The 23,919-nt window shown below is 40.1% G+C and overlaps 2 protein-coding genes across 4 annotated transcripts in view; both read right to left on the bottom strand.

The window, feature by feature from the left end:
• grid2ipa (glutamate receptor, ionotropic, delta 2 (Grid2) interacting protein, a) overlaps positions 1–12,183 on the bottom strand; it is a 35,960-nt gene extending 23,777 nt beyond the window's left edge. For 2 of the 3 annotated variants that reach the window (XM_089019087.1, XM_089019088.1), the window contains exons 1-4: positions 11,889–12,183; positions 8,019–8,272; positions 6,222–6,554; positions 4,485–4,639 (exon numbers count right to left, since the gene is read on the bottom strand). In XM_089019087.1, coding sequence (XP_088875213.1) covers positions 4,485–4,639; positions 6,222–6,554; positions 8,019–8,272; positions 11,889–11,970 — 824 coding nt within the window. In that variant the 5' untranslated portion in view covers positions 11,971–12,183. Of the gene's footprint in view, positions 1–4,052; positions 4,194–4,484; positions 4,640–6,221; positions 6,555–8,018; positions 8,273–11,888 lie in introns of those variants that run through there. The other variant, XM_089019091.1, reaches the window with a different exon arrangement.
• An 876-nt stretch (positions 12,184–13,059) lies between these two features.
• On the bottom strand, positions 13,060–23,808 carry e4f1 (E4F transcription factor 1). The gene is given in 15 exon segments (XM_089018325.1): positions 13,060–14,202; positions 14,451–14,512; positions 15,416–15,607; positions 15,680–15,878; positions 18,569–18,786; positions 18,994–19,093; positions 19,248–19,475; positions 19,541–19,728; positions 21,732–21,884; positions 21,956–22,076; positions 22,162–22,254; positions 22,256–22,344; positions 22,818–22,893; positions 23,157–23,278; positions 23,498–23,808. Coding segments are annotated over 15 exon segments (2,295 nt in total). The 5' UTR covers positions 23,586–23,808; the 3' UTR covers positions 13,060–13,836.
• Positions 23,809–23,919: the final 111 nt, after the last annotated feature.

Here is a 23,919-nt window from a genome sequence, read left to right as displayed (position 1 = left end):
GTCCTTCCATCACGTCAATGGTTGTTTGGTCTGAAAAGCTTGTGTAGCACCAGAAAGAGCCAGAAGAGGGCGTCCAAGCTCCATGGAAGGAATTTATCAGCCTGTGGAAACGGGCTGATTAATTCCTCACAGGAGGTCGCCATTTTCTGCCTCTTTTTGGGTGAGACATTTGAATACATTATTTAATCGATTGCAAACATGTATGCTTTCCTTTTCAGAACTATTTGAATCATATTCATAACTGGATGTGTAACAAGAAAGCATATTCTCCTAATCTGAAGCTATTGTTTTGATTCTCCAGCAATGCAAGACGTCTTGGCGTGACATCACAAACTGGGGGCGGGATTTTCTGAAAATGTCCAATTCGCAGCTCAATTTTTTGAACGATTTTGGACACTTTACGTCATTTTTATTGGTGTTTTGCATTTGAATACAAATGTACTGTGTGATTTGGGTATTTTACATGCTATACATTTTTCTGATGTCAGTTAGGAAACAAAAAAGGGATGTCGGTTGTCCTTTAAAACAAGAACATTTTTCATAAGCCTATCGAAAGCATTTTCTTGACAGTTTGACCGCTACACTTCAAAGTAGACAAATCTTGTTTTGCCCCCCCCCCCCCCACCCCCACCCCCAAGTCCTGATTTGATTCCTGGTCACTTATCGAAAAAGGAGCACATCGTGACATTTTTTTCTCACCCGCACAAAAAAAAAAAAAACGTGACTGTAAAGTGTCCTTGAGAGTTTTGAAAGGTGCTTCGAAATTAAATGTATTATTACAATCACTTGGGGGGATGTTTTTTCTTTTGAAGTTAACAAGTTAATTAACTTCACTGCCATCCACAAATTTATTCGGGAATTGAAAATATGACGTCGTGCGCCATTCCTGAATTTGTTCGGGTTTTGTTTTTTCTTGTTTGTGTGCCAACAAAGCACTGGCCATGGCCCCTGGAATTTTTTTTCTTTCCACAAGGGGGCGGCATCCCCCTTATTTCCATTTTAGCGCTTTGTTCCAGGTTCAACTGTTGTTAAAGCACTATAGAAACCAACATGTATGTATTGTATTTTGGATTTATTTCAAGCACCCTCATTTCAAGCTCATATAACTTCAGACCCGTGTAATTTAGGAAGTAACTATTCTAAGGTTTCTTATGCCGCATTGAATGTTTATGTAGTCCTAAAACCCAATATTCTGTGGATCCTGGAATTCGAGTGACAATAACAAAAACCCTGGCACTGGAGTGGACACATTTTTGCACATCGTCTGGCAGTGAATGAGTTAATGCTGGGAGGAAGAACATTTTCAGGTGGAGGGGTCTTTAAAAAGGTGTTTGATATCAGGAGGGGTGGAAACAGTAATATCAAATAAAAGGTTTCACTATAAGGATTCCAATAGTGCCTTTTTTTAAATTTGGTTAAAATCATGTGGGACTACTACATTACTCATGTTCACCAAAGTTTCCAAAATAGAGATGAATAATCATTGTAGCAATCATATATTTCCCTGAAGCAACATGTCATTCTAATTTTGATTTCTCATCCCAACATTTGAGCATGATCATTTTTAATTAATTGCAATGGTTGAAGCCCAAGCACCTTCCCAACAATTTCCCTCAACAGCCACAAAAGCGCCTGACAGACGTTCGAGGATGCGCTGCCTTTTCTAATCACCACGCCTCCTGTGCGCGGCTTTTATGTGTTCACTAACCCGTGCCATTCGAGAACTGTCACTGTATCCAAAATGAAAATATATTCAAAGAAGTAGGCTGCTTATAAATAGTAGGCTGCTTATAAATAGAAAGTGTCTCTGGTGGGATGGCAAGGGAAGAGAGAGAGGGAAGACACAGCGTGAGTCGCAGGCTGGTGATAGGAGAGAGGCGCCATTTTGACACGCCACTCCTCAATCAAACCCTTCGGACACCACTCAGTCTTCATTTGTCATCTTGCAGAGACAATTCTCTGCGAAGAAGGTCATCTTTTTGGACCCTATTTTTTATTATGCTGATGCACATTCCAAAATTTGGCCAATTGAATAACTAAACTCAACCAATTAGATAGAGAGAGAGAGAGAGAGAGAGAGAGAGATTTAATATATATATATATATATATATATATATATACACACACACACACACACACACACACACACACACACACACACACACAGTAAAGTCTCGTTATATCGATATCGGTTGTATCGATAGTACTGCTTATTACGACACTATTTCTATGAACGCAAGGAGAAAATTTACATGCCGCACGATCGGATATATCGATAGTCCGGTTATATCGATATTTTTTATGACTCCCGAGAATATCGATATAACGAGACTTTACTTTACTGTATACATGTGTGCCACTGTCTCGATTCTCATATATATATATATATATATATATATATATATATATATATATATATATATCGTCTCGTATATATATATATATCTCGTTATATCGATATCGGATATATCGATAGTCCCGGTTATATCGATACTATTTCAATGCACGCACGGAGAAAATTACATGCAAACAGGGTCGGATATATCGATAGTCCCGGTTATATCGATATTTTTTCGGACTCCCTTGAATATCGATATAACGAGACTTTACTGTATATATATATATATATATATATATATATATATATATATATCACCAATAAAATATTTGAGCCCCCTTAAAGGTTCCAAGATATGAACTACAGGAAGAACAATTAAGTGTTTAAAAATGTCTTATTCTTGCATTTAATTTTACCACACAGTGAAGAACTGGCCCAAAAAAACGCCTTGAGTCTAGCTAATTTCCAAAGAATTTACCCGAGCCAGCCAGGCCATAATGTTATGATTCTGACTTCATTTTGTTAAAGGCCATTGTGACACATGTATCATCTTTCACTAACAATAGAGAAATCAATGAGTAAAATTATATGTTATATGTTTATAGTTTCATTTCAACAATTTTGTCCGTTGAAATTGTGAAGTGAACAGCGTCCAAAAGATGCTTGTGCGAAAGCAGCCAACAAGCACTCTGGCATAAAAACCATCCCAACTATGTTAACATCGCTGCTCCTCTCCAGATGTGCAAACCATTTTGTTGTCACATAAATGCCAATAAGCACCCCGAGGCAAAACTCTGCAGGACTCTCAGCACCAAAACAACATCACTCCACTATGCCGCCGCTGTGCTTCTTCTTCCAAATGTGTCACCGACTTCATCTGCCTTTCATGGAGAAAACAAACCCTGCATTATCTTAAAAAGACTCCATGTCACAGCAAAACAAGGAAGAGGAGGAGGGATAGTTTTGCATATCAAAGCCTCCCAAGGTCACAGTGCACCTGGGCGAGAAGTAGCAAGACGCAATTATAAGTTACAGCAGCTCAAGTTAGACTGAACAAGATTCAGGACTTTTTACCGCAGCCATAACAGTCCTCTGTGGATCCAGCTGATGCATAATAGATGGGACGCCTGTGCAAGGGAAAACAGAGACACATACACACACACACGCGCACGCACGCACACACGCTAGAAAACATTGTCGCAGTAACTTTTGAAAGAGGACATAGATTGGCTGGACAAATCATTAAACACACCAGCACAATAGAATGAGATGTTTGGGTGGAGATGTTTTCTTTCAAGATGCATTTTGTGACTGCGGTTGGAGTGTTGAGTGGTGTCAGCTTGACTGCATCCTATTGATTCGGTATCTCATTGTTTGCCACAAAATATTTAAAAACAGCCCTAGGTATGATGTCGTGCAGATGCACAACACTGCGCGAGGGGCTACCATAATTGTAAACACACCCAAGGTCAAATTATTTTGTGAAGGTAGAATTTTGGATGAATCGCTGTCGGCTTCTTTTTCCATACTTGGCGGTGTAGCTTATGTTGTCGCCATTGAATACGCCATTAAAAGTGTAGCGGAAGAAACAGAGATGCTGATAACGCCTTGTTATTTTTAACTAAACCAGAACCACACAAGGGATTACTGAAGACAGTAAAATTATGGAGAATGAAAAGTGACATCACTGAAAAATGATCCCACAAGTACTCACCTGAGGCAGCAAGTCATCATTTCCTGCGGCACAGGACCTGCAAACCTACAGAGCCTCGCGCATGTATGACCAAAAGTATCACTTGTATATTTTGCTCAATTTCGTAATGTGTGGTGCTCGTCGCAGAGCCGCCCAGAATTGGCTGCCGCGCCTCGGACAGCTCGGGAATAAAAAAAGAAGCCGGCGATGCGCTACACACTCGCACAAATTCACGTATCAAAGAAAGGCTGCATCAGAGCAGACGGAGAGAGATACGGAGACAAAAAAAGAACGTGACGAGCAGGAATATGGGATGAGTGACAAAACCTCGCAAGCCTCAGCAGAGTAGTCGTGTGTTTGGTTTCGAGTTTTGCATCAGGGGGGGACAGCGGAAATGAAATGCACCGCTGAAGAATTTGTTTTCCGTTCTTCCAGATGGTCCACGGAGCTTACCTGACACTTGAGATAAGCTGCTGATGCTCCTCCGTGATGAGGATGTCCGGCAGGGCCTCGGCCAGACTCTCAACGTGGCGCTCAGCTGCGTACTGCTTCAATACGTCAAACAGCTGCTCCTTCACATCTGGATCCTCGCCCAGCACTTCCTCCACCTAAGGTGGGGGAGACCCCAAATGATGACAACAAAGTTCTCACACGACCAGTGAGGCGATCAATACCAACTCGCAGGACATTCCAATTGATACAGCTGGCAGAAAGGTTACATTAAGACAAAAAAACAGTTAAATAACGAGAGATTTCTTGAACAGTTTTGTGGCTGAAATTATCTCTCCCCTCCCCCCATGCTAGTGTCAATGAAAACAGAGTATTAGTATTAGCATTACAAAAGTCAGATTTCATTTCCGTGGGTGTTTTGATGATATGCGCGCTCAATTTCCTGTCTACATTTTGCGATTTATTATTTTTGGACTTGTTTTTTTTAAATCTATTCTAAGAATGACATTCTAAAAGGAAAATTAAATTGATATGCAGCTGATTGAAGCTGTAAAATCTCCATGTAAAAGTTTACTCAAATAATGAACTTGTTTAGAATGGTTGTGTGAAGTTCATCCTGTCTACTTGATATCTAATTTACAGCAGATTATTTTCTTACAGACAGTGTTTTTTAGGTGTTCAATTACCTGACATGTTTCGGCGTATACTTTCGCCTTCGTCAGAGTGTCACTCTGACAAAGGAGGAAGTATACCTAAAAAAACACTGTCTATAAGAATCTCTTATTTAGAATGATTGATGATCACAAACGTAACAATAACTAAAACATGCCAAATGGATATCTTTTATTTTTGTAGTTTCGTGTTAAAAGATAAATTATATTTTTGGACGATGTTTGACCTATAAATCATATTAGTTTGATTTTTTTAATGAAATAAATAAAAATCTAGTTTCAAATTAAAACTATGCTAATAAACCAATTCATTGTAAATTTTTGAAACACATTTAAGTTGTAGCTTTCACGTTTGACTTTAATTATTTTACTATATTAATACATACATACTGTACATACATACATACTGACACTCTGACGAAGGCGGAAGTACACACCAAAACATATCAGGTAATTGAACACCTAAAAAACACTAAGAAAATAATCTGTTGTAAATTAGATATCAAGTAAACAGGATGAATTTAACACAACCATTCTAAACAAGGTTGTTAAAAATACATTTATAAATTCATTATTTGAATAAACTTTTACATGGAGATTTTACAGCTTTAATCATCTGCATATCAATTTAATTTTCCTTTTAGAATGTCATTCTTAGAATAGATTAAACTGTACATACATACTGTACATCACCTCAAAACCCATCTGTTTAAAATTGCATTCCGTTTAGTTTAATCAGCTCTTTTATTAGTTATCATTTTATTTATGTATAAATATATAAATTAATATGTATAGTATTATGTATATGTGAGTTTAAAATAATCTGCAGACAAAAAATGAGGTGAAGAGAAAATCACACCAAAGTACAGCAAACATCCCAAAACTCTTAATTCCCACACATTATATTGTGAAAGAAATTGTGAAGTTTATTTAACGATGCATAGATTTATTAAGCTTCCTGTTTTTTACATTTGTATTCTATACACCTGATCCAATCAATAAAGTCGAATTGCCTTGATGAAGCAGATGCTCAACGGGTCAAATTACAGAACGCAAGCACGCCACCCACCTTCTTGTTGAACTCCATGGCCTTGTGGGCTCGACTCTCCCTGACACTGTCCCCGCTCTGCGAGACCACCCTCATGCTGCTGCTTAGCCGCTTGGGCCGCCGCGCCATACTCAGCACCCCCAGACGCAACGGATGGCCCTGCGCCGCTTTGATCATGGCCGCCGCCGTCTCATGATGCTTGACCGGGATGCCGTTGACCTCCATGACGTAGTCCCTGACTTTGAGGCCGCTGTGGTTGGCCGCGCCGTCGGGTACGCACTCCTCCACCATCAGGGGGCTGTCACCCACAATGGTGAAGCCAAAGCGGCCGTCTGGGCTGGGAGTGATGTTGATCTAAGGGAGACAAAATGGCAAGTGCGGGTTTCACTTACAAGCGTAAAGTCACAACTCCTCCGGGATTTAAATGAATGGTAATGCGGTTAATCTGCACTTTTCTGCCCCCCCCCCCAAAAAAAAAAAAAAATAAATAAATAAAAACAACATTTTGTAAAGTTTTCCCCACATGGAAATAAATTTCTCTACAAAATAAAACAAGCAGTACTGTAACCCCTCGTTTTTTGCTGTAAATGGAGACCAGTTCCACCCGCGATAGACGAAAATCCACGGAGTTATATAATAATAACCCACGTGATAAAACAGCAGGGCGTGGCTGAGAAGATGCACAGCCAATCCACATGGATGTAAACCATATTGTACTGTCGTTGGGTGAAGTCAGCGCTGGGAACCAATCAAGCTACCATGTACAAAACCGCTGAGTCATTTGGCATTTTTTTTTACTCTCAATGTTTTTTTCCCGTGAAAACGAAATCTGTGATCCACGTAAAACCGCGATAATTGAACCTTCAAGAACCGAGGGATCACTTCAATGAGATATATTGTCTGAGCTTCTTGCCACTCGTAATATTAGCCGTTCTTTGCAGATGAAAAAGAATATATGACTGAGTACAGTTTATATTGTCTCTCCACATGCTATCCTGCCAATGTCTATGGTGTTTTGCACTGTTTTAGCATTAACATCAAACTGCCAAACTAAATGATCGAATCTCTGGCTATTTTAAATGCACAATGTCTGTTTTTTTTTCTTTTATGTTTAGTTTGTCAGTAAACAAACTGAGGGGCTTGAAACCGCTTTTCTGAAGAGTTGTTAACTTATTATGTCCAGAAAATTCTGTCACTGCCACAATGCAGTGCTCATATCTCGAATTTGCCAACGTCTACCATGTAAATTATGTCAAGAACGCACTGTATAGAAATATTTTTTTAAATCGTAAAACAATGATCAAATTAAATACATATTTAACATAAATGCTAAACAGAAACTGCACCATGATACGCATTTAACAAGAGTAAAGGTAAGAAAACATTTACTCGTCACGCAATGGAGAAATTTACAGCAGCAAGGTTATGAAAGGAAGTTTAACAAAAAAAAATGCAAACCAACATTTATAAAATATTAAATGCAAATGTATTGCAGTTTCAACTTACAGTAAAGTCTCGTTATATCGATATTCAAGGGAGTCCGAAAAAATATCGATATAACCGGGACTATCGATATATCCGACCCTGTTTGCATGTAATTTTCTCCGTGTGTGCATAGAAATAGTATCGATATAACCGGGACTATCGATATATCCGATATCGATATAACGAGACTTTACTGTAATTACGACAGAACTGTACTTGGACTGACGAATACAGAGGGACTCGGCAGTTATTTGCTGTACAGCTAGAGGGAGTTGCACATTCTGAACTAACAAAAAAGGGGTGAGAGGCAAGAAGCTTTTCAGCAGACAGTACCTGTTCAATTCGTGACACCACACCAATGCTGGGGGGCACCGTTTTGAGGGTTTGAGCAAGCGCAATCAGTGCCGGGGTGCTTAGGTTAGTCACGTCCTGGCCCTCGATGTCCACAACCTGGTCACCGGGCTGTAGGCCCGCGAGGGAGGCGCTGCTGCCCTCCACTACCGACAAGATGTAGCTGGGTCCCGTGCCACCTAGTCGGAATCCGAAAGCCTCGGGCCAGTTCTGATTGGTAGCGGGAAGACCAAGAACTGGAAAGTGAAATGGAGAGTTGGGATGTTGGTATGCGTGGTTGCAGTTTGAAGTTGCACACTGGATGTTCTTTCAAATTTAAACTTTACAATAAAATCAGATTTCAGATTTTAATCGACTCTCCATCTCCAGACAAGATCATACCTTTTGTTGAAACAATTTCCTAAAAAAAAAACAAAAAAAACATCCCTTTTATATTGCATCTTCAAAATGGCTAGATGGCTGCAGTCAGATTGGATTGGATTTGCCTTTATTAGTCTCGCAGTATATTTATTTATGTGATGGTGTGATGGTGATGCCATGCCATATGGAGGACATATCTGGGGTTGTCGAGTGCTGCTTTTTTTAAATTTATTGCTATGTTTTTGGAAATATTCAGCATGAGAAACTGTGGTTTCTTCTGCGCCTCGAAGGGTCAGGAAAAAATGTGACTTTGAAACTGAAACAATAAAATCTTCTAGTTCAGTTTCAGCTGTTATATATATATATATATATATATATATATATATATATATATATATATATATATATATATATATATATATATATATATATATATATTGTATTGTAATGTCAAATTTTTTTTTTTTTTGCAGTGAGCGAAAGCACAACGACTGTAGCGCAACCCAGTGGAGATGCTTGTGTATTACACAAACAAAAAGTCTCATATCCGGTTTTAGTGCACGTTACGATGTCAAACACTGATAAATACAAATCAAAGACCTGGCTTTGGCCATGAACGAATTTCTATTTCAAAGTTATGATGGCATCAGTTATGTACTTTTATTGTGTGTACCTGATTTTATTGTGTAGTCCCTCGTTTTTAAGGGTCAATGGGAAGCAGGATCACCTGCAATAGGCGAAAATCATAATTGTATCATGATAACCCACGAGATAAGACATATGGCAGTGTTGGGCGCGGCCTAGAAGATGAACAGCCAACCCACATGGCTGTAAAGTGTAAACCATGATTTCGCACTGTAATTGGGTGACGTCCGCGCTGGGAACTAATCAAGCTATAGCCATGTACAAAAACTCTGAGCCATGTGGCATTTTTTCTTTAATTCTGAACGTTTAAAAACATTGCGATGCACTGAAACCTCGGTAAGTAGCGAGGGATCGCTGTATAGTAATCCGAATTTGCCCCGCTATTTGTTATATGATTTTGGTCTGTAATGAAAAAGGCCATTCAAACAACAAAATCAACCACACACTGAAGGCCACGGAACAATGTTCATGTAACATTGATTCGCACTCTAGCAGGCTTTGAGGTGTTAAGAGTTCGTATTCCCGGTGCCTTGAATTTGGATAAAATTGAGATAAACTGGCAATGGTGACGGTTGCTATATATTTAGACTGCAGCGATGCCCCCGACTAGCCACCCCCTGGGGGTCACTGACCTCATTCTACTGGTTCCAGAAGGATTCCTGAGAGACTGAAAATCGCATCTGTATACATCAAATCGGACCATTTGAAGAGAAGGGATTTGTTTTTCAAACTTTGGTCGAAGAGTCATTCTGTTCAACTACTGGTCAAGGTGTGTTCCTAATCGTTTGACCTCTCATTACGATTATTCAACACAAATAAAGACAACTGTTTCCTCAGTCAGTGTAATTCTGAAAAGGATAGTCATCATTGGATTGCCACACTGTGTCCTGCACCCAATCGTCAAATTTCAATCCGATCTTAGTGAAGTGCAGTGACGTGCAGTCAGGAGAGGCAGGTGAGGCAGTGCCTCACCTGTCATCATAGAAATATCAAATGACAAAATAATAACAGTTATATTTATTCAGTGATTTGTACTTTAACGTTCTTTTCCATTTAACGTCACCATTCTTGGATTTTTATTTTTTTTTCCAAAGTCGCTGAATTTTCACATTTACCGTTCAAATACTAAGTGGAGACGAGTGGTGAGGCAGCAGCCGGCTGAGCCTCACCATGGATTGCGCAATCACTATGCTAACTGTGCTGGCTTGCTCTGCAGTGAGACCGCATTGCTGTCCCTCAGCATCTCGCTATTAGTGTTCAAAAGCTTTTAGTATATGAACTAAATTTCTACAGTTTAGCTGGTGTATATAATGTACAGTCACTGTACATTATAAACACTGTACTACAGTGTTTATTTTATTTTTATCAAAACTGTGTGCATAGGTGAGGCACACAGTTCTCCTGCCTCATGACAGGGGGCGCTGGTGATTGGAGATTGTTCTTGCGACTCCTCGGCTGCAGAATAATAGAATTAGTGACAGCAAGCTACAGTAAACAGTTAGCAAGTTAAGTGCAACCATCCAGTCACTTTTTCGTGTTGCTTGGCCTTATTTTCAGAATGGTGGATTACATATCTAAATTGAAAGAATCTTCTAAACTGGACTTTCAATCGAAGCAGGAGATGATAATTAAAGGAAGACCAACACCGGACTGTGTAGCTTACAAACGGTGAGGGATGAATGTAAATCTCCTGGACAGCTTCTCAGCTTTTTTTGGCCAAGAAGGATCTCATTGAAACTATTCCCGAAGCGACAAAGTTGCTCCAGCTCGTGCTCACTGTTCCAGCTACTACAGCATCAGGGGAGCGGTCATTCTCAGCACAAAAAAAGAAGACATACAGTCGGAACAGGACTGATCAAGGACGACTTTCTTCACTGGCAGTGATCTCCATTGAGACAGAGAGACTTGGACTTCATTTATAAGTAAAGGTAACACAATAATAACGTTTTTTATTTTTTTTTTCTATGCTACAGTTTGTATACAGTACATAAAGAATGCTGACATGACATCTAAAAAAACACGTTAACTGTTGCCAATCAAATGGTGAATAAGCAACACTGTGGAGTTCATATGTTTGTAAATCTGACTGTGATGACGTCAGTGCCTCACCAGCCATGACCCTCACCGCACGTCACTGGTCAAGTGGTATGTTGCTGAAAAGAAGAAAATTAGCCCAAAGGGGGAAAATGATCTCAGGTTATAAAAAAAATTGAAACACTTAAATGTCATGCAACACGGCGCCGCGAGAGTGGCTGCCTTTCCAGCAGCTCACGTATTTTGTTTTTCTACTTTCATTTCTTTCACTTTGCTGCTGTGAAATGTAAATTTCTCCACTGCGGGATGAATAAAGGCCAATCCAATCCTTAATACAGGGAGATGATTTAAGGATGAAAAAATGGAACGCCAATGCACAAAATGTGATTACGCAAAGGAAAATAAAATAACACGGAACACGCTAATTGTAATGCAAGTCATCCATCAAAACAGCAGCAAGGAAGCAATTCTCTTTTGTGCAACTGTTCAAAGTGGAAAGAAAGTGAGATAACGCGAGAAAGCCCAATTCGGAATACCAAAGTGAGAAAATTTTCAAAAAAAGACTATGAGAGGTGCAAAGAAATGTAATCAGCGTTAAATATAGTCAGAGATAAGTCTGAGTAAATTCAATCTCAACCACCACAGAAAAAGGTGTCAATTTTGCCAAAATACAAATGAGAAATATTTTCACGCATTCAATTCTGTTTCCCATTACAAATATTATTTCCCCTGTTCTTTACCCTGACAGAAAAGTTCATGATATCATATACAAATGAAAACGGAGTAGGGAAGGGGGGTGTAGATGACACTCACGGAAATCCTTGGAAGCACTTCGGGTGCCAGACTTGCTTTGGCGCAGAGAGAAGCGGCCCTTTCTGCTCAGAAAGCGCCTCATCCTTGCCCGGCTTGCGGCGGGGCACGTCCCGGCCAGCTTCACTCTTCGGCCCCCCTCGCCCTGGGGGGGGGGGGATCAGATACAGTCGAGGAGTACCCACACGACACCTCTCAACCCGGACGTGCACCCACCCCCAAAAAAAAAAATGCGCTCTTGCACTGGCTGCTTGAGAAACTGCAAACACTCCCTCAGAAAGGTCACGCTGGTGGTCCTAACGTGCGATGAGAACACAACTAAGGAGACTGAGGGCTCTTCTCCAGCCTGGCTGAGTAGATGACGATCGTAAAAGTGGGACAGGGAGTTCGGAAATGGTTCTTTGCAAGAAAAAAGGTACAGCGAAGCCCCATTTTTCTATAAATACCTTTCCCAGCTCTCTCTCTCCTCATACTCTGCTCGTGGACGCCGGGCCTCTCTGAGGGCTGGAGAGTGACCCAGAAACGGCGGCGTGGAGCAGCCACGGGAAATGATTTGAGCGTCTGTCTTCACTTCTGCGATGGGAGCGCCAGTGAAGAGATAAAACCTGATTCTCATTATGCATAAAAACAAACCGGTTTAGGCATGAAAGCCCCCACTCCCACATTAAAGACTAATCACGTGAAGAAAAGGTCAACTCAATATTGTAAATGACAAACTCAACTTCAAAGGTTGTTGAGTTATGGTTAGTGGTACCGTTTGTGGTACGCGCGCTCCCTCTGGTGTTACAAAATAATAATTAGTGAATGAAATGCTCAAACTGGGAATCAATTTCCGATGAACTATTTTTTTAGTGTGTGGGGCTAGGGGAATGTAGCATAAGCATTTGTTAAAAGCAGTTCAGTTGTGCTTCTCTTTAAAGTTTGATGTTATGAATAATTTATTAAATTAAAATAATACAGTAATTTGAATAATTATATCAGTTTTTATGCCAGTGCCAATTCTGATATTTTGCAGAATAAAATTCAGATGTCTGACTAATCGTTCAATTTTAAAAAATTCCAAAAAGATAAATTATTTCTTTTTGGTTATTTAATTCGGATGATTATGGTCAATTTTTAAAATCTAATATGGGCTAATTAAATCTAAGTCTACCAATCAACCAGTCGAGCCCTATTTAGAATTGTTTGTTTTATTTACTTCATTACGTTCTAATAAAAAAAAACGTCTGTGTGCAGTACATTTTCATCAAATTGAAAAGCCATTCGTACATTTAAGCAAGCAAAGTATTCATGTGCAAACTGCATAATTGAAGATATTGTCATTCACTCAGGTCTTTTTTTTTCTCGCAGCATTTTGACTCAATCACAACTGGACTGCCTTGGTTGTCTTCTTTAGACATTTCGTGTCAAACACCGAGAAAGTTTGATTCTTTTAAGAAAGACAACAACATACAGTATATTTGGACTTACCCTGCAAAGAAACATTCTAGCAAATTCTAACTTTGGAGTGTGAAGCATTGCAGTAAGTGGCACTCAGTGTCAAAAGTTGGAGAATGATTGCCATCCTGTTTTGATTTTTTTTTTAAACAAAATATAATTTATTTCATGGGGTCCAATGAGTGATACTGTTGAGCGAACAATTGGCCTGTGAAAATTAATATTCTTGGTCCAGGTACAAGAGGATGGAGATCTGCAAGTGACTCGGTTGGCAAAAATGTTTTGAAGTGCAGAGAAGCAATCAGGCTCGCACATATTAGGTTTCAATAACTGCAGATTGCAGTGTTTTAAAAGATGACTTATTGAGCGTATTTTGCTACACCGGTCCATAAGATTCGTTTATCCACATGCAGTCTCACTGAATAAAAATGAATGAAAAACTTTTGTGCTTTGTTTTTGTGCGGTCAGAACCGCTTTGACCTTAGTTTGTTCCTGGAGTGGCGCTCGTCCATCATCACACGATGACCGTCTGAATCTCCACCTCCTGTGGCGTCGTGATCACATATTCTTCCTCGTCCTGCAGATGAATCTGCTCCTCCACCATTTCCTCGGTCGTTACCAAGGCGACCGTCCCCTGTGCGGTCTTGACACCCTCGGCCAGCAGCGTGCCGTCACTGATGGCCGAGGCCAGCGTCATGGCCACCTGCTCCGTCAGGCTCTCGGGTGTGGCAATGGTGATGGTGTCGCCGCAGTCCATGATAGACGCGCCCTCCTCGCCGCTGCTCACGTTGTGCAAGATGATCTGGTGGCTGGCTGCGGCGCCGGTGCTGTGCGACTGGCTGACAATTTGCTGCACCACTTTGACAATTTGGTTGCCCATCTGTTGCGGGTGATAGAAACGAGGTTAGGAGGAATCATGTTACCGGCAGCTTAAGGGACTTTCACACCCTTTGAAAAAGCGGCTAATTGTGAAAGTCGTAAAATTATTTGGGACAGTTTTGCCTTTATACAAATGCCCTCGTTTAACATTTTTCCTTTTCCAATGTTTGGCTCATTTGTTGCTCTGACTTCCAAACACAGCCGATATGATAAAGCGGTTCAGAGAAAGGATAGGCTGTGAATACTGACCTCATTTTGACTGTCGTGAATGAGCGTGACCGCTTCTTCGTGTATTTCCTGTGTGTTTGAGGCTGAGGGATTCATAAGAAGAGTAGGAGTAAAATAACATGCAGCAAACAACAAAAACAAAATGCTAGAATAGTTTTAATGCTGAATAGACCTCCGGTGATTGGTATCACCACCGAGAGCCGATTACCTTGCAAATTGCTCACGTTGCCCCTCCCCCCCCAAAAAAAAACCAACTACAGAAAACTGAAAGGACGAGCCAAAAATAACATTTTAATTCAAAGTCTAAATCTGAGAGATAAATAATGCTTTTGCAAACAACTGCGAGCAAGATTGAAGACAAAATAAATCATAGGTTACACCCCAAAAAAATCTCTAAACTATATTTTCTGTCTTAATCTGGATTGGATTGGATTTACCTTTATTCGTCTCGCAGGGCAGAAATTTACATTTCACAGCAGCAAGGTTATGAAAGCAAGATGAAAGGAATGAAAGAAGTAGAAAAACAAAATACACGAGCTGCTGGAAAGGCAGCCACTCTCGCTGCCACATCTTCAAGTGAAAAAAACATGAAATCTATATAAGATTAAGAGTTGGAAATTATATATCTATGTTTTAACTGAATTGGACCAATGATTCTCTATTTGCCATAAAGTAGTTTTTGCCTCTTCCAGAACAATCACATTTATTACTTCACACTTTTAGGCAACAGTCGTTTTACATACGTTTCACATTGTAAATTACATAAATGGGTACACAAATTGAAATGTGAAAAAAAAATCAGTTAACCCCAATGTTGCATGATAAAACCAAACATTTGCTCAAGATCAATTTCCATTGATCCACTAGCAAGTTATTTTTTGTATTAACACTAATTTGCCACAAAAGATGGCAAAAACATGTTTTCCCCAAATGATGACATAACTTGTGCCAAAATCGACTGCAAAAACGCTCAGGGACTTGACCACTGTGAACTCTCACCTTGATTATGTACTCCTGCGTGTCTGCGACCACCGAGGAGAACTCCACTAGCAGCGCATGAGGATCTTCGGTGATGATTGCCGCTGCGCTGACATCATCACCGGTAAGCAGCTCTTCTGTGATAACCTCCTCCTCCATCTGCTGTTGCTGTTTGCTGGATTCGTCCCTATGACAACCCCCTAATGGATGTGACACACAATGGACTATCAGGCCTGTTGACACAAAATCTGTCTCCTGAGCACCATACCGACCTTTGGCGCGAATGTGGCGATTGAGAGTGCCATGCTCGGCAAAGCCTCGGCCGCACTTTGGGCACTTGAAGGGCTTTTCACCAGTGTGGTGGCGAGTGTGTCGTACCAACGATCCTTTCTCCCGGAAACCTCGGAAGCAGAATTTACACACGTAGGGCTTCTCCTCCCCGTGAGTTCGTTGATGCACCTGTAGAGCGTTCTAAAGGAGACAAGAGCCAGACAGATGAATAAATATAGGCTCACAAGGTTTTGTGAGCTACAACTGGCTAATAATAAAAAGAGAGACATGGAGTGAGATGTAGAAACAGTCTGTTGACAATGCCGACATTTTGGACAAAGCTAAAAATAATGCCAAATAACTGTGCAAAATATGATAAAAAGATAAGAAGCGTATCAAATATAAACATCTGGTTAAACAGCATTGCCCGAAAATTGAAACTCAAAATGTCTTTCATATAGAAATCATGGAATGTGAATTCTTCGGTGAGAAACGTGTTCCTCACTCGAGAAATGTTCAGTCAGCCACGCATGTAATTTATGACCACTTTAGTATCGGTTATCGGTTGCCGTCGCGAGTACCCGATAAAATGAAATCAGGACGCTATCAGCTCGATACCTGGTGTGAGTAATCCACCATTCCCAAACGGTATGCTAATCTATGCTAATGCTAATTTACCGTATTTTCTGTTGTATAAGACGCAACAGAGAATAAGGCGCATGGCCAATAAATTGTTTTTTCAAACTTTCTCCACATATAAGGTGCACCAGACGATAAGGCACAACTTCAAGGTATGAAACAAATTTCCAAATATAATGTATAGATATAGAAACATTTTCCAAATATAATATACAGTAAAGTCTCGTTATATCGATATCGGATATATCGATAGTCCCGGTTATATCGATACTATTTCTATGCACGCACAGAGAAAATTACATGCAAACAGGGTCGGATATATCGATAGTCCCGGTTATATCGATATTTTTTCGGACTCCCTTGAATATCGATATAACGAGACTTTACTGTATAAATAGATAGGTTTTCCAAATATAATAAATAAATATAGAAGTTTTACAAATATAATATATAAATACATAAGTTTTCCAAATATAATATTTAAATAGATAAAAGTTTTCCAAAAATATATTAATATATAACAGTTTTCCAAATACCGGTATATGAATACATACGTTTTTCAAATATGAGATAATAAGAATAAGAATAATACAATTCATTTATAAGCACCTTTCAAAACTCTCAAGGTCACTTTACAGTTACAGGATAAGTTTTTCTGTAGGTGATCAGCGGCAGCCACACGCGCCAGCGTTCACTCAACCCGGAAGTAACTCAAATAGATAGAAAGCTACAGAGGTTTTATAAATAGAATATACAGTAGATAAATGTTTTCCAAAATATAATATATAGAAGTTTTTCAAATATAATATATAAATATATTAAAGTTTTCTAAATATAATATAGAAATATAGAAATGTTTTCCAAATATATAAATATAGAAACATTTTCCAAACATAATATATAAATACATAAAAGTTATATAAATCAATGTTTTGTTGGATAATCAATATGTATTATATTTTCCAGATATAATACACATAAATATTTTCCAAAATATAATATATATATATATATATAGAAGTTTTTCAAATATGTATCATCAGTGTTTGAAATAATGTCTGCCCGGATGCCCGGGGAGTGCAACATTTACGTCGGGCGTTCAACATACAAAATGTCTCCGCCCGGGTGACAGACAACTTCTTCAAGAAAAAAATAAAATAAAAAATAAATGAAAACGTTTTTTTTTTTTTTTTCAAATCAAACGTTTGCTTTATTCAATAAAGCAAACGTTTCAATGTAGATTTCGAAATTGGAATAAATTATTCCGATTTTGAAATCTTCGTTCGGTTTGTAAATTTCAGAATTTCGGTTCGTTTGGCAATTTGCATACGCAATATGCAGCCAATCAGAAGCCTGCTTCGTGCTTCCGGACTTTCCCAAGCGTTATAAGGTCGTGCATTTGCATATCATTTTCCAAAGTAGATGCACCTCAGCCCCAGAAGAAAGATTCAAAAGAAGCTAACAAAATTTATGACGCTACAAAACGTAAACATCCATTATCCCGTGACTGTGAAGTGTCCTTCAGAGCTTTGAAAGGCGCTTAGAAATTGATGTATCATTATTATGATTAAAAGCATCATGAAAGAGGAGTTTATGTGGCTTATAGCAGACGACGCAACGCAAACATTGCATTGTGCAACATGACGAACAGTGTATGGACAAACGACAACTGGAGCAAAATCATCAGCAAGGGATATTTACGATAAATTAAGCAAGGGAGCATTTGTGGTAGGTACATCCTCAATAAAAAAAAATCCATAATACTTTGCAACAATGGTTTTTTTTGCGATTAGTCGTCTTATTGTGTTTCAAGTTGTGAAAAATGGAGCAGGCAACTTTATGGTCAGGCAGGCAACTTTTCAGAGTTGTCTGCCTTGGTGTCTGGTAACTTTTTGTCATGAGTTTTCAGACACTGATATAATATATAAATATAAAAAAAGTTTTCCAAATATAAGGCACGCCACATTAAAAGGTGCTACAGTAGAGGCTGGGGTTACACATGACTTCTACAGGAGGAAATGGAGTCAGTGGCTGCTGACAATAGTTACAAGACCTGTTGTGGCTCAATATTACTTTGTATATAAGGCGCACCTGTGTATATGACGCAGGGTCATCTTTGAAAGAAAATCAAGACTTTTGGGTGCACCTTATACAAAAATAAAATACTGTATGCGCTTTTTTTGCACACTGCCTGTAAATTGAAATATAGAGTCAAATTGTACAGAGTTGATCAATGCCGAGAATTGGGTCACCTTGGTCTTGTAGGCTTTCTTGCATCTGGTACAATGGTAGGGTCTTTCATCTGAGTGGGCCCTCATGTGCTCCCGTACGTGTCCGACGGTTTTGTACAGCTTGCCGCACTCACCACACTTGTAGCGCCTCTCGCTGATGTGGATGTCCATGTGCTTCTTCAGCAGGTAGCCACTTAAAAAGTCCCTCTGGCAGAGGGTGCACCTGAAGGGCTTGAAACCTGCAAACAGTCAAAGTTCATTCACTAAAAATGTTGCAGATATTTTAGGCTGACTTTTTTTGACACAATATTCAATGAAGTTGAACCCAATTTAGAATGACTGTAGCTAGGAAGTAGTAGCGTATGCTATAGCGTCAACACTCAAAATAGATCTCAATGATCTTTTGTTGACTGTGTCAGTGGCGTTTTTGTCCTCCGTCAACTTACCCAAATGACCTTTGACATGGAAGCGGAAGTAGTTCAAACCCTTAAAAGAGCGATTACAGTGTGGACAGGTGTACAACTTGGAGGCCGCCGGATCACTTTCCTGGAAATAGGAACAAAATAAGAATGCTACGAAAAGGTTTGTATGCAAATGACTGAAAATATTGTTTCATGAAAGCAGTGTGCCTTTCATGAAGCAATAAGCTATCTTCACCCCAAAATCATTTGTAAAATCCACTTTTTCTTTTCTCGCTTACCGGTGCCACCACTTCCACCAACTCCTCTTTAACTTGGATCTCCGTGCCATCAGCGAGAGGACAATCTATGACCATTTTCTCCAGCTCCTCATGTGTGGCTTGTGGAGCTTGCGGGGCCTCCTCCGTCCTCAGCGCAATGCCCGAGTTGAGGATGGCCTGGCAGATCAGGTTATCGCCGACGGCAGCAGCAGCAGCGAGGGCTTCTGCCTGAGATTGATCCACCATCACCTACGCCAAGAGGGAGAGTTGTACGGGTGTTCCAAATGTAACGGCGAGGCCTTCTGTACACTCACCTGCTGCTCCTGCGTTGTGCCATCCACCTCCATTGTGAAGTGCACCTCGTGGAGGACCTCTTGGGAATCCGTCTCCACCAAATTGACCACTGCTGTTTGCGTTTCGACCACCTGCTCCACCGCCGGTTGCTCTTTCTCCACCACCAACTCCCGTTGTTCGGTGTCTGCTTGAATGTCAGCGCCAAGTCCTGGATACAATTCCCACACACATTTCAGCGGTGTACAATGACTTGCCAAACAAATTCATTACATTGTAAAATACGATCTAAAATCATTATTTACCCACTGAAATCCATTAATCCATTCTAGCGACACCAACAATTAAGAAAACTAGCACATTACTGTACTATTACAATATGAAACACAGTAAAAGACAATGCGAACAAATCAGTGGTGGACTGTTAAGGCCTCCAATGCCTTCTCTGCTGGCTTAAAAATATTTGGATCACAGAGTGATGTGAATTATATTATGTCCATGAATTCTGATTAAATAATTCCAAATTGTCTTTCAGGTCCCTTTCATTGCTTTTCTCTCCCTGTTGTGCAGCTTTCAGGTGTGTGTTTTGGTATTTAAGCATTTAACCAATCATGTTTCAGCCATATTTGTTACCAGGGTGAGAAATCGACCTGGACGCCTTCACAATCAGTTCTGCAGGCCCTGCAGCATAAAGTAAGTGTCGATAATACTGTTGCTTTAACCAATCAGATTTCAAGTTGGCGACACTAAGGCCTTCACACAGGGCTTATTTCCTGTGTAACACTACCCTCTAGTGGACTTAAATCACACCACATTTTTATATGAATCGCAGTCGCAGCTGTAGTCAAGGTTATATCGTCATAAAATTGTTATTAAAGGACAACCGACGTCACTTCTTTGTTTTTTAACTGACATCAGAAAAACGTTTGATAGCATCTAAAATACCCAAAACACACAGTATGATATTTTTAGTCAAATGCAAAACACCAATAAAAATGACTTAAAGTGTCCAAAATCTGCCAAAAATTGAGCTGCGAATTGGGCATTTTCAGAAAGTCCCGCCCCCATTTCGTGACGTCACGCCAAGACGTCTTGCATTGCTGGAGAATCAAAACAATGGCTTCAGATTCGGATAATATGTTTTCTTGTTACACATCCAGTTATGAATATGATTCAAATAGTTTTGAAGAGGACAGCATACATGTTTGCCATCGATTAAAGAAGTCCTTCCGTGTCATTTTGAGGCATCTGGACTGCAATGTAACGTCCCACAAAAGAGGCAGAAAAATAGCGACCAGCTCCTGTGAGGAATGGATCAGCCTGTTTCCACAGGCTGATACATTCCTTGCATGGAGCTTTGACTCCCTCTGCTGGCGGCTTTTGGATGTAACACAAGGGTTAAAAAAAAAAAAAAAAAAAAAAAAAAAAAAAAAAGTACAAAAAAATACATTGAGGTGATGGAAAGACGCTACAATGTGTCTTTTTTACGGTCAAGAGGCGGTCCTTTTCTGACGTCACGTGAGGACTCGTCACCAACTCAAAAACAAGACTTCCTGAATGTTCAGCGCAAGTCTTAAAATGTAAAATAATAGCTATATGCGGTGGAATCTAAAATACGCCCAGTAGAAGTCATTTGAAGCCATTTTACAAATTATGGACACAACTTGTCCGGAGACGTCGGTTGTCCTTTAAGAGACTGCTCATATGTGTCAGAGAGATTCTGCTCTGACAACTGAGATGAACTTTTATCTGTTAAGATTGTGCATGGCACAACAGAAAGTTAATGTTCCATGGTTTTTTTTCTATGAAGAACACAGAGTTATTTAGTTATTTATTCCATCAATAGTGTTATTTATTTCCTGATTTTTTTTTCTGTGAAGAACTCAGAGAGGGTTGTTTAGATATTTATTTCATTAATAGTGTTATTATTTGTTTCCTGACTTTTTTCTGTAAAGAACCTGGAAAGGGTTATTTGGTTATGGGTGGCTTTCTGGAAAACATTTTTTTAAGCTCCCCTACGATCGTCACTTTTTCTGTTACAAACTGACACCGGGCCCCATCACAGAAGGGAAAAGTTATGTGGCCCTCACAGGAAAAAGTTTGGGGACCCCTGACTTAAAGTATAACAGTGCAGGGTAGTCCCTAAGTGTTGGCTATTTGTGAAGGTGTGCTAGGTGATGAAAATTTTGTTTTGTTAGCTACTGGCATGAATACCTTTCTTCCTTCCATCCTTCCTCACCAGAATCTCCTTGCACTGAACAAAGCGGATCTTCTCAGTGCAGGGTGTGAGGGACTTGAGGTGTCTGGTGAGGGCTCCAGACTCTCTGAAACACTGGCCGCAGAGCACGCAGTGGTACGGCCGCTCGTCTGTCCCCCAAAAGCACGTTATCAATCAGATTATTCTGAAAAGCGGAAACCCTTTGAGGATTTTACCATACCAGAGTGACGGCGGTTGTGACGAATCAATGAGCCTTTAGTGCGGAAGGAGTCGCCACAGAGTTCACATGCAAAGTTCTTCTGATCGCTGTGAGTCTTCATATGAGTTTTCAAGATGTTGCTCTGTTAAATCCCAAAAAGGTTTTAGTTGCGATTGCCTCTCTTGCTCGGAATCATTTGACTGAAATGAGTCTTATTTTTGACACACCGTTTTAAAAGTCTTGTCACAGAGGTGGCAAAGGTACCGGCCGTCGACGTTGACTTTGTAAACTGGCTTATCACCCTCAGCAATTGTTAGAAAAGGGGCCTTTCGGTGTCTCAGACTGCCTTGACAATTTCTGAGATGTGCTTTTTTTCCTGCAGCCTCGTCCCAGTGCTGCAGGGCTTGCACCTGCTTGTGCAACAAATGCATTTGACTCAACTTGCAGACAAGAGACAATGATGCAAAGAAAAAAAAATACAAACATATAAGAGTTGCTCACCATTGCAAACTACGACACCTACAATAATTTAAACCAACCATGTCTTTACTTTATCACTTATCTGTGCTGGATGATTATCAATGTCTAATTTGAAACAGATTCTATTTTTTCTCAGCAGGCGCTGCCTTGGCTTAAAGGTAATTTATGCACTGGACTGGTCGCCAAGCAATCACAGGGTTTATCCAGACAACCAACCATTGACACTGCCAACAAGTAGCAATTAAACTCACATAGGTCAGGTGAGTCAACCACTCTAATAGGGACCTGGTGTGACCTCTGAAAATTAGCATTCTTGTGACTTTTTATCTGGGTTCTTTTACTCCATTGTACAAATACTGTACACCTAAAATCTACACCATAAGTGAGTGAATGGGAAACTTACTGTCATTAATGTTGGTGCTCTCTGGCTCTCTGGCAACGTCTTGCACCGGTTGTGTGCCTCCATTGGCAGTCTCAACCTGTTGATACGGTCATGTAACTTTGAAAGATCTAATCAGAATCCTCTTTACTGATGAAAACACACAAGGAACTTGTCTCTGGTTGTTTGAGCATACTTATTTTACTGTTAGAAGCAACCAGAGCAAAAAGATCATTTGGGATACAACACATTATAACACAGCGAAGTTCTTGGAAAATATCCTAGGCTCATCAGTTGTGAATGTGGCCCTTCTGTTGCTTATTCGAGAACATTGAAACCCGCTATTAATTTCATTTGTCTTACCATTTGCTCTTCACGTTGACCGCTTGGCTCAAGTGTGCTGCTGTGATGCAGCTTGTGTTGAATAAAAGCCTCCAAGGTGGAAAACTCGCTCTGACAGCGTCCACATTTGTGCACGTCCTCGTCTAGGAAAACGACCGTACAAGTTTAGAGTGTTTATGCAGAATATAGATATGAACTTGTGTTCGTGTACACTTGAGACAATTAAAAACTCGTGTCGCTCATGACTCGTAGCTGCTTAGCTACGTGCTGCTAACAGTGTCGACATTTGGAGGAACTCTTTACTAGGCCCGAACGCTTAAGGTACATTTAGAAAGGCACATTTAGAAAGGAATGGGGCTAACCATCGTCGCCAAGGCTGGTGTGTATGGTGACGGTCTGGCTGCCGTCCTTCGCGTGTTTGTCTGCCGTAAGATTATTTTCGACATTCATGTCGTTCGAAGTCTCCGTGTGTGTCGCAACGCGGCCGCAGGGTGGCAAAAATGGCGGATTTACGACTCCGTCGCTATAACAACAAGGACTGCGCGCGCACGTTTCACCCGCAAAAAGGACATCAATTTGATCGAATTTAGAAACGTTTATTTTATTTTTCCTAAAGATCTTCTAGACAGTTAGCAATGATTGCCTTTAACAATGAGTGCCTTTATGAAGGGAAAATATTCTACTTTATGAAAAAGTATAAGCGGTGTAATGTAAAATACCGGTTGTATTTTAGTCTTTATAGGCTATCGTTTTCATTGTTCCGACAATTATCTGTAAAACACGT

Source organism: Hippocampus bargibanti, linkage group LG17, assembly GCF_051943395.1.
Source record: "Hippocampus bargibanti isolate YZ-2025 linkage group LG17, ASM5194339v1, whole genome shotgun sequence".
NCBI classification, from domain to species: Eukaryota; Metazoa; Chordata; class Actinopteri; order Syngnathiformes; family Syngnathidae; genus Hippocampus; species Hippocampus bargibanti.
Note: the sequence above shows the minus strand (reverse complement) of the source record. Positions and strands in the feature narration are given on the sequence as shown.